Source organism: Manis javanica, chromosome 1 (genome assembly GCF_040802235.1).
Source record: "Manis javanica isolate MJ-LG chromosome 1, MJ_LKY, whole genome shotgun sequence".
Lineage (NCBI taxonomy): Eukaryota > Metazoa > Chordata > Mammalia > Pholidota > Manidae > Manis > Manis javanica.
The window spans coordinates 114,625,844-114,637,922 of record NC_133156.1 but is presented as its reverse complement, the minus strand read 5'-3'; the positions used below and the strand labels follow the sequence as shown (position 1 = coordinate 114,637,922).

Sequence of the window (12,079 nt, the reverse complement as noted above, 5' to 3'; positions counted from 1 at the left end):
TTGTGATCTACCACTATGGCTTTAAAACAGCAGGCACATAATACTCAATTTAATAGGGAGCAAGATATATTTCTCATCGTTCTGTTTGAACTTCTCTTCAGAAACCATGTCTGGCTGTATTAGATTCAAGTTTTAGTTGAATAATGATTTTTGTTATCTCTGCACTATGTTTCACTTTCCTATTCTACTCATCCTGTTTCTCTTCTAATAAAGCCTTAACTGAGCATAATATTGTATTTAGGTTTTTGTGTGATTCTGATGCCCAATGACAGAACGCTGCAGAGCAAGGGAGCAAATGGAGAACATTGTTTTCACCTTTTTTAAGGTGTTAAGTGTGTGCATATTTCATGCTTTCACTTCTAGGACCTCTAATTTTATTAGGAAGCCATAATTCTTACCCTGTTTTCATTCATAATTATGTTAAAGACCAATCACTCAGTAAGTATTTAATGAGTTCCTACTATATACTGGTCACTAGAGATATGAAGATATTAAGACATGGTCTCTATTCTCAAGAAGGTCATAGTCTTAAAAGAGATGAACAATAACCTGACAACTTATAATTACAGTGTCAGAGTGGTCAGGGAAAATTTATGAAGTTCATGCCTAGTAAGAGTGTTTTAATGAAAAGCAGAAGGTGAGCAGAACAGAAAGGATTGAAGATAGAGAAAGCAGCATTTCCCTCCAGGAAGTTATCAACAATTTCCTGTGATGAAGTATGAATGGAAAGAAATGGAAGGTAGAGGCAGGGCATGGAGCATCTCATGTGCCACGTCAAGGCACTTAAACTTTTTCCTGCAGGGCATAGGGGTTTATGATCAGGTTCTAAGAGAGTGGAATTGTCAAACTTGTGTCTTAAAATATCAATCCATTTGGGAGCAATGGTATGCATTTGAGCTAACTGCAATCATGGGCAGGGAGAAAAGTTGTGAGTGCACTTCAGAAGTTCAGTAAAAGATAACTGAGACCCTAAAAATATAAGGAAAAAATGATGTAGTGACTGGATAGTTGTAGGAAATGAGGAAATTGGACATATGTCTTCACATGTCTGAGGATGGTTCTAAGGGGGTAAAAATGAAATGTGGATTTTATTCCCATTGAAGTTCAGAGTAAATTAAAGTGTGGCAGGAGAAAGATTCATTAATAAAACACACAGGATTAAGAAAATTTTCTTGTTATGCTGATTTTACATTACACTGAGAATTTTCAGCACAGAGGAATGCTTCTTCTTAGGGTTCAGTTTTATACTCCCTTTTCCTGTCAGCTTTCTCTATTCCTTCAATGATATTTTATGCTGGAATGCCAGTATTTCCCTCAATCTTTGAAATACATCTCTAGTTTTACCTTATCTCCTGTCTTTTGATTTGATCCCAATCCCTGATGCTGTCTCTTGGATTACCTTTACCTCCTTGCTCTGGCCTGACTTTGAATCCCTCCAGGCCTTTGACCCAATTTGGTTCCAATGTTCTGAGCTTCTGCCTCTTAGGGAAGGGTATTTTAATTCAAAACAGATTACGTAATCCAACAAAGAGATAAAGCAAAACATATTCGTAGATTTAAACTAGCAAAAAAATGATATCTTTATAAACATTTTTTAAAAAGTTTGCATGGTGTTTGGCAAGGCAAAAAGATGTAGAATATTCTTATTTGATTTATTTTTGATTGATGGAAATTAGATAATCAATAACAGACATTTAGCCCCCTTTATTGTCAAGAGCCTTACCTGGTCTCCTAAGGCTTAAAAACAAAACCAAACAATCAAATAACTTTTAGTGGATGCAGAAACTTAGGAATGGTTATAAATGGTAAAAATATTTGTTGAAATGAAAATATTATTTTTAATACATGCTACGAGAACTAGGAATTTGAATAAAAAATTAAATATGATCAACGGCCTTTGCTTTTAAGGAATCTTTAACACAAAAGTGAAGAAACAAGTGTGAAAAATAATGATAACAGACAGGATGGATAAATAGCACACAAGAGTTATGGAATCCGTGCACTGGAGGTCAGAGAGAAGAGAGATCAGCTCTAGTCTGGCAATTCAATGAAGGTATAAATAAATAAATATTACTTGAACAGGATTTTTCCAACAGATGAGAGACATTTCTAGAAAACATATGATGCAAGGTGAGAAATTATAATTGATTTTTGCAAAACAGCAAGTTGCACAGTTTGGCTGCAGGCCACTTTGGAACATGTAGGGCAGCAGGGAAAAACAAAATGGGAAATTTACTGGGATCAGAGCACAGAAAGGCTGGAATGTGAGCTCAAGGAGGCTGTATCTGAATTAATTTGTAATGTGAAGAGTGAAAGTTTCTGAGCAGGGAAATGATTAGCTTGTACATATAAAAGAAGATGAATCTGGCAGTCATGTTTCAAATGGTAATTAGAGAAAACAAACCAGACACTGGAAGGCAAATTAAAGAGACTGTGCAGAGTCTATGTGAGAGAACTATGGTTAGGGTGATGGCATGAAGGAAGGGAGACAGAAAGAAAATGAGGGCACAGATGTAAGATGTACTGCCACAGTTATTGGCACATAGTGATTGGTTGTGCAAAGGAGAGATTTAAAAAGGAAAAAAAATTCATATTCCAAAGGACTTCAGAGAATGATTAAAACATTTACAGAGACTTCAAAAGATAAATGTTTTAATGATGGAATATAATGACTTTATTACATAGGTCACTATATATATGTGTGTGTGTATGTGTGTGTGTGTGTGTGTATACACACACATATATATATACATCTGTTTATATATATGTGTGTATATGTATATATATATGTATATGTATGTGTACATATATACACACAGGGCTAGGGGAGTATCATGTAGCTTTTAAGAAAACAGAGCTTACAGCAACAAGTTGGAATTCAAATTTACAAAATTAAAGTATGAGATGAAAAATAAAAGAATAAATTCAGAATCCAAAATGAAAAGCCAATGGCTTAGTATAGGTTCAGTGTTAAAGAAGCTCCAAAAGAGATTCAGCACATGGGTTTCATTAACAGTTTATAAAGTACAACCAAGGGCTCAAAGACAAAGCAGTTGATAAGTAACAGATCATTGATAACTTTCAAGGAAACAATTTTGGTAAAGAAATGGAGATCAAACCACAATGTAATGATTATATAGTAATATTTTGAGAAGATTGGTAATAAAAGAATGAAGAAACAGCAAACCAGTGTAGGAAATATCGAGAATGTTCTTTTGGTCTATGAGGTCACCTGACATTCTAGTGGGCAGAAGGTTGACTTCTAGGGAGGGATGGAAAGAAGATGCAAGGCAGAGGTGATTATTGATGTGGTACAGTGTTTTAATGAGCAAATAGGAAATGAATCACAATGGACCCGGTCAGTCCTGATCTGGGTCCAGGGAATGAACAGGGAAAAATGAATGTGGGAGGAGAATAGAAATCAGACAATAAATAGCTTGGTGAACATGAGATAAGGGAATGGAATACTGGGAAGGTATAGACAATGAGGATACAAGAAGGAATTTTAATAACTAGGGATACAGAAAGTAAAACAGTTCTGACAATCATAATCAGAAGAACAATTTTCTAGTACATTTTTCCCCCAACAATTAAAAGCCTATATATTGGAGAACATAGGGAGAATAAAGGCAAAACAAGATGTCTTAACATTTAGTTCTGAATTTTTTTTTTGAGTAATGTCATCACATGGACTTGAGGATTTCCTATGAAAAGAGAAACAATGATCATGTATCATGGAGACTGAGGACTATTAATCTTACCTCTCTCAGAGGATCATTGAGTTCATTGAGAATATTTTCCTCATCAAAGATTTTGCCTTGGTATCTGTGTTCATAGTAATCATGTATCTTCTGACGCATATCAGCTGGTAATTTATGGAAGGACATGTATTGCTCCACTTGCTTATACTGCATGGAAAGGAAAAAGGAAATTAGAAAACATTGTTAGGCTGCCTGAGAAATCATCATGTTACTTTGTTGTGCTACATTCAATACCATTTGAATAACAGGAACATGAAAAAATCATTTAAGGGGAAGGAACTAAAGTACTAGGTTGTAATGTACCTACTCTGTCACATACTATATTAGTAATTGATTTAAGTAAATATTTTCTGTCAAGAACTGAGAGGTTATGGAAAGAAAGCATTAAAAGAGGTCAGAGTGAATTCAAAGGTCTCACCCCAGAAAAGCCAGTGACAGGTCAAGAAAAAAAAAATGTGGTGCTTTTTTTTTTTCATGCTGTGTTCTAAAAGAAGTATGAAGCTGATGTTTTGACTCTACATTTGGAGACAGAATCTCAAAACTTTAGATAATACAAAAGGTTTATCTTAGACCTTAAAGCAAAAGATTGGACATAAGTAAATTTTGAATCTGGAGGCAGAGAGCTTGGCACCTGTTTGCAAGTCACAGATTCTCAAGCAACACAGATGCCCTGAAAAGTAAGAGAATATGTCACACTTCAATTTAGGATTTAGGAGAATATCTGGGTGGGACTAGATCCATATAATTTTATGGCTGAAACTTAACTCAGATGCTTAAGTTCATTTAGCCAAGTAGTTCTTAAGCCTGATTGATGATAAAACTTGGAGGGAGGTTGTGTTTTGGGAATGCAGATTTTTAGGCTTTTCTCCAGAGACTGATTCTACTGATGAAGCTGCCTTTGTTAATATACAAACACACACACACATGCGTATATCTTTTCTTTTAATAACATCCCTGCTAATTAAACAGGAACATAGGAACATGGATATTACCTATGAACATATTAGAAGAGAATTTCAGGTTTTATCTCAGACATATGAAATCAGAATCTGCATCTTAGAAAGATTCCTAGCTGACTCAGATACATTTACCACTGAGAAACATCCCTTGATGCTTCAAATGCAGATGATTCTGAGACCACACTTTGAAAAAAATTAACACCCAAAAATTTAATTGTACAAGTGATAACACTGAGTGCAAATTTTAAAAAGTAGATAATAAAACTGGATAAAGATATTGGATTAAGATTTTCCCTTTAATCACATTTTATGTATTATTTATGGAAGATTTTTTTCTCAAATTTTTTCCTGGTAACAGAGCTCTGACTAGAAGTCCTAGGCCTCTTAATTACTTGGTCATAATTATAACTAGTAACTGATAACACATACATATAATGAGAAATGGCAGTTTATTTTGTTGTATTTATTCAATTTTTTCATATATGCTTTCCTGACATATAATATCCATATTGTTTAGACATTACCTTTGAGAGATTAGTATTCTCAAGGGAAATGAAACTTTGTCAGGAGACTTCATTTGGTCACCAGACTATCCCCTACAGTATTTAAAGCCTGTGGGCCTTTATATATTTTTCCTGAAGTAACTTGATTAATTTAGGTATTCTGAATGTAGGCACAATGCTGTCACTGTCACTGTGTATAAGTGGCTTCTAGTATGTACTTAGAACATTAGGTTAATTTCCCTGATGAGCTCAGAATCTGTATGCCTGTCATTGGGTATAAGTGGCTTCTAGCATGTACTTGAGAACATTAGGTAAATTTATCCTGATGAGCTCAGAATCCATATGCTTATCTATCCTTGGTAACCCACTTCTAGAGAGCTAGGATTCAGTCTGCTTGGTGCCTCTTGCTGGTTTTTAACAAAGAGCTTCAGGGGCCTTCTCCTGTGTAGGATAAAGCTGATTTGCAGCTGGACTGGAAAAGTTCTATCTTTATTTCTAGAGACATCTGTATATCTGATTTTACTTGGCCAAAAAGAAGGCAGTGGGATATTAGATGTACCATTTAGGACCTGAAACTCCACTGGAAACTCCAAAGTTTAACTTTTGCACTAATCATTTGCAACTAGCCTGCTTGGTCTGACTAAACTGACTTGACTCCTTAAAGGGCTACTGCGATCTTTGCTGGTCAGCTCTCCCCAAACCAAGATCGTACAGATCTCAGCAGATGGAGCCAGTGACTCAGCATGCTCGAGTTGCCCAAAGATTGAGCTCACGGGGAGCTTCTACTGGAGGCAGCTGTCAGGCCATGGGTGTTTGACTGCATTCTCTTTTCTCTGCTGCACTGTATCCTTTGTCTTTAAACAAAACCCTCGTATGAGTGGAGTCTGGTGAGCCCTGTCAAATATCTGAACTTGGGAAAACAATAAAACAGTTCAAGGCAACAGGACTGCCACAGTGTCAACATTTACTGCATTCATGAAAGTCCTTTCAGTTCTGGACAAATAAAGTATTCAACTTTCTTCAGAACCAGTAAATGTCAACGAATCTGCTTATTTTTCTCAAAGGACTGTGTGCCGAAACAGTGTTTGGACCGGGGAGAATCTTTCACCTTAACCAGTATACTAAGCTCTATATTTCTCTATTCTTTGCATGCATCTCAGATATGTGGAGGTAGCTTTCAAACTTAGTGGTATTTTATTCATTTGGGGGAAATATGAGCCTTACGTGCAAAGGCCTACTCATCTAGAGAAAAAAATAATCTATGTCTACCTCTGGAATTGGAAAACGAATCCTTGCTTAGCTAAACATAAATGTTACATATAAAGTTATTTTGTTTTTATGGAAAGTCGAGTTGGTTGAATCTATTTAGACTTCCGTCTATTAAACTATAGTAAGAGAGTGTTACACAAAATGATCTTCCTTCTTTCAGACTAAAGTTCAATGAATATTTCTTGTCATCTACTTACACTGACTCCAGTTTGATTTTTGAGACTATATTACATATTTCAGACATTCATTGACTCTTAACAATTATTAATCTAACAAATATTAACTGGAGGCTATGTGCCAATGGTTCTTAAGGTGTGGTTGACAAACCATCAGTATCACTGTGGAACTTATGAGAAATGCACATTTATAGTTTCCACCCAGTCCTCCTGAATCAGAAACTCTTAGCAGTCCAATTTTTAACTAAAATATCAGAACCACTTCTATATGCCAAGTACTGTGTTACATTAGGACCTAAGGAAACACAATTAAATTAGAGAAGGGGAAAAAAAGGAAAGTCAGTTTTTGACAAGTCAAGTGTAAGATGTCCATGACACATCCTAATACTTACATGTAGGTCAGGCACTGAAAAGAGAAATATACACATGGGCAATGATAAAGAGAGAATGTGTCAAATGAGACAAAAAACACAAAGTGGAACTTCTGTTTTAAAAGCGGTTCAGTCATGGAGGTTAATCAAGTTAAGGGAAAACTGACATTAACAAGATGTAAAAGCAGAACCAGAAAAACTTCATTAGCAGAATCAAAAGAAGGATAAAATTTCAAAAGGGGAGCACTCAAAGGCATGTATTCAAGGAAAAGAGTAGTGAACCATAGCCAGTGAATTTGGGAAGGAGGTAGTTAGCTTTGTTAGAATACATCACTTATTGAAAAGAGGAGCTTTTTTTGTTTGTTTATGTTTCCCTCTTACCTAACAAGACTTGCAAGAATGAAAGAAAATATCACCTCCATGTAATGTGAAGAAATAAAAATAACAAACTACTCTCTGAAGAAGACACCTGGTGGTAGCTAGACAATGAAATAAGAGGTTGGAAGTTAAGCATAAGCTGGCAAAGTAAAAATTTAATAAAACTGAAAAGTTTTTGTTAATTGTAGTAATGTACTTTACACAAAAGATGACTTAATACACTTAATAGTGACTGATGAATAGAGTTTTGAAAAAAGATGCAAATATACTTTTCTTGAATATAAAAATCAAAAGATTACCCCATGAGATCTGAGACTATAAAATAATTACCATTCAAAATTCTAATGTACTTTCATTTTTAAAATCATATTTTATTTTATATTACTGCTATATGTTCTTGAAGTATAGTTAATATACAGTATTAAATTGGTTTCAAGTATATAGCACAGTGGTTCAACTATTAGCTACACTACTAAATGTTCTCCCCAACTACTGTAGTTACTGTCAACAAAGAATGATGTTATGAAATTATTGACTATATTCTCCATGCTGTACTTTCAGCCCTGAAACTAATTTATATTATGATTCAGATTTTGTGTCTCTTTATCCCCTTCCCCTTCATCTGTTTTACCCACTCATACCTACTCCTCCCCAACGGAACCATCAGTCCCTCCTCAGTATCTATCAGACTATTTCTGTTTCATTTTTTTAGATTCCACATAAAAGTGAAATCATGTGGTATTTGCCTTTCCATGCCTGGCTTATTTCACTTAGCACGACTCTCTAGTTCCATCTATGTTGTTGCAAATGGCAATATTTCTTTTTTTATGGTTGAGAAACATGCTGTTGTATATATGCACCACATCTTATTTATCCATTTGTCTACTATGGGTGCTTTGGTTGCTCCCATATCTTGGCCATATAGATATAGGAGTGCATATATATAATGTAGCCATAAATATAGGAGTGCATATATCTTTTTGAATTAGTGATTTTGTTTTCTTCTGGTATATACCCAGAAGGGGAATTACTAGGCCATATGGTGTTTCTGTTTTTAGTTTTTTGAGGGATCTCAATACTGCTTTCCATAGTGGCTGCACCAATTTACACTCCCACCAACAGTTCAGGTTTCCCTTTACTCCACATCCTTGCCAACACTTGTTATTTCTTGTCTTGTGGATAGTGGTTACTCCGACTGGGTGAGGTCATATTTCATGTGGCTTTCATCCGCATTTCCTTGATGACTAGTGATGTGGAACATCTTTTCTTGTGTTTTTTGACCAACTATATTTCTTCTTTGGAAGAATGTCTATTCAGGTCCTCTACCCATTTTTAAAAGGGTTGTTTTTTCTGTATATATTTTGGATATTAGTCTCTTATCATATATATCATTTCAACTATATTCTTCCATACAGTAGACTGGCTTTTTGTTTTGTTGATGGTTTCCTTTGACCATACAGAAGGTTTTTAGATTGAACAAGTCCCACTTGTTCATTTTTTTATTTTGTTTCCCTTGCCTGGGAAAGATGTGTCTGGAAAAAAATTGCTCATGCTTATATTCAAGAGATTTTTGCCTCTATTTTTTTTCTAAGAGTTTTATGGTCTCATCTCTTATATTCAGGTCTTTAATTCATTTTGAGTTTACTTTCATGTATGGAGTTAGACAACAATCCAGTTTCATTCTCTTGCATGTAGCTGTCCAGTTTTCCCAACATCAGTTATTGAAGAGACTGTCTTTTCCCCATTGCACATTCTTGCCTTTATTGTTATATATTAATTGACTACATATGTGTGGATTTATTCTGGGCTCTATTCTGTTCCACTGATCAATGTGTCTGTTCTTATGACAATATATTGTTTAAATAGCTGTAGTTTTGTAGTATAGTTTGGAATCAGGGAGCATGATATCCCCAGCTTTGTTGTTCTTTCTCAAGATTGCTTTGGCTACTTGGGGTCTTTTGTGGTTCCATATAAATTTTAGGATTATTTTCTCTAGAGCATTGAATGGTTATTCTAGTATTTTGATAGGCATTGTATTGAATCTATAAGTTGCTTTGGACAGGGTGGCCATTTTGACAATATTAATTCTCCCTATCCATAAGCATGGGATAGATTTCCATTTATTGGTGTGTTCTTTAATTTCTCTCATGAGCATCTTACAGTTTTCAGAGTACAGGCCTTCAACCTCCTTGGTTAGGTTTATTCCTAGGTATTTTATTATTTTTGATACAGTTGAAAATGGAATTATTTTCCTGATTTCTCTTTCTGCTAGTTTGTTGTTAGTATATAGGAATGCAACAGATTTCTGTGTATTAATTTTGTATCCTGCAACTTTGCTGAATCCATTTATTAGTTTTAATAGTTTTTGGATGGATTCTTTAGGGTTTTCTAGGTATAACATCATGTCATCTGCAAATAGTGACAGCTTAACTTCTTCCTTACCAATATGGATGCCTTTTATCTCTTTGTGTTGTCTGACTGCTGTAGCCAGGACCTCCAGTACTATGTTGAATAGAAGTGGGGACAGTGGACCTCCTTGTCTTGCTCCTAATCTTAGAGGAAAAGCTTTCAGCTTGTTGACATTGAGTATGATGCTAGCTGTGGGTTTGTCATATATGGCCTTTATTATGTTGAGGTGTTCCCTCTATACTCACTTTGCTGAAAGTTTTTATCATGAATGGATGTTGAATTTTGTCAAATGCTTATTCAGCATATACTGAGATGATCATATGTTTTTTTTATCCTTCCTTTTGTTAATGTGGTATATCATATTGATTTATGAATATTGTACCATTCTTGTATCCATGGAATAAATCTCAGTTGGTTGTGATGGATGATACTTTTGAAGTATTTTTTAATTAAGTTTCTTAATATTTTATTGAGGATTTTTGTATCTGCTCATCAGGGATACTGGTCTGAAATTTTCTTTTTGTTTGTAGTGTCTTTGTCTGGTTTTGGTATTTGAATAATGCTGGCCTTGTAGAATGAGTCTGGAAGTACTCCCTCCTCTTTTATTTGGAAGGATAGACAATAGATTTTCTTTAAATGTCTGGTAGAATTCACCTGCGAAACCATCTGGTCGTAAACTTTTGTTTGTTTGGAGTTTTTTGATTTCTGATTCAATTTCATTACTAGTAATTGGTGTTTTCAGATTTTCTTTCTTCCTGGTTCAGTCTTAGAAGACTGTATGTTTCTAAGAATTTGTTCATTTCTTCTAGGTTGTCTAATTTATTAGCATATAATTTTTCATAGAATTCTCTTATAATTTTTTCAATTTCTGTGTTGTCAGTTGTAATTTCTCCTTTTTTTCCTGATTTTGTGTCTTTTTATTTTCTTAATAAGTCAGGCTAAGGGTTTGTCTCTTTTATCTTTTTGAAGAACCAGCTTTTGATTTCACTGATTTTTTAAAATTGTTTTCTTTTTCTCTATTCTATTTATTTCTGCTCTGATCTTTACTATGTCCTTTCTTATACTAACTTTGTGCTTTGTTCTTCTTTTTCTAGTTCCTTTAGCTATAAGATTAGATTGTTTATTTGGGATTGTTCTTGTTTCACGTGAGGTAGGCCCATGTATTGCAATGAACTTCCCTTTTTAGAACCCCTTTGGCTGCATGTCACATATTTTGAACTGTTGTGTTTGTTTTAATTGTCTACCTGTATTGTTCAACTTCCTTTTGAATTATTGATCTATTTATTATTTAGAAGCATGTTGTTTAGCCTCCATGCATTTGTTTTTCTGTTTTTTTAATGTAATTAATTTCTAGTTTCATATCATTCTGGTCTGAAAATATGCTTGATAAAATTTTAATCTTCTTAAATTTATTGGGACATTTTTGTGTCCTAATATGTGATCTATTCTGAAGAACATTCCATGTGCACTTAGAAGAATGTACATTCTGCTGCTTTTGGGTGGAATGTTTTGTATCTCTTGAGCCCATCTGTTCTAATGTGTTGTTCAATACCACTACTTTCTTATTTATTTTCTGTCTGGATGATCTATCCATTGATGTAAGTGGGTTATTAAAATCCTCTAGTTTTTTTTTTGCTGCTGTCAATTTCTCCCTTTAGGTATGTTAATATTTGCTTTATACATTTAGGTGCTTCTATGTTGGGTGCATAGGTATTTACAATTGTTATATCCTCTTGTTGGACTGATCCCTTTATCATTATGTACTGTCCTTCTTTGTCTCGTTACTTTCTTTGTTTTGAAGTCCATTTTCTTATTTAAGTATTGCTACTCCTATTTTTATCTCTTTTTATCTGCATGAAATACATTTTTCCACTGTTTCACTTTCAGTCTACCTATGCCTTTAGGTTTGAAATGAGTTTCTTGTAGGCAGCATATAGACGAATCTTGTTTCTTTATCCATTCAGCTACACTATCTCTTTTGATTGATACATTAAGTCCATTTATATTTAAAGTAATTACTGATTGGTGTGTATTTATTAACATTTTGTTAAATGTTTTCTGGTTGTTTTGGGAGTTCTCCTTTGTTCTTTTCTTCCTCTGTTACACACTTGTGATTTGATATCTTTCTTTAGTGTTATTCCAGGATTCCTTTCTTTTTATTTCTTGTGAATCTGTTATAGGCTTTAGGCTTGTGGTTACCATAACATTCATAAATAGCTTTCTAAATATATAAGTCTATATTTAAGTTGATGG

The 12,079-nt window shown here is 34.4% G+C and overlaps 1 protein-coding gene across 1 annotated transcript in view; it reads right to left on the bottom strand.

Annotated features, from left to right (window-relative positions):
* HCN1 (hyperpolarization activated cyclic nucleotide gated potassium channel 1) overlaps positions 1-12,079 on the bottom strand; it is a 534,584-nt gene that overhangs the window by 206,631 nt on the left and 315,874 nt on the right. Inside the window, exon 5 of the mRNA XM_073236418.1 lies at positions 3,762-3,908. Coding sequence (XP_073092519.1) covers positions 3,762-3,908 — 147 coding nt within the window. The remainder of the gene's footprint in view (positions 1-3,761; positions 3,909-12,079) is intronic.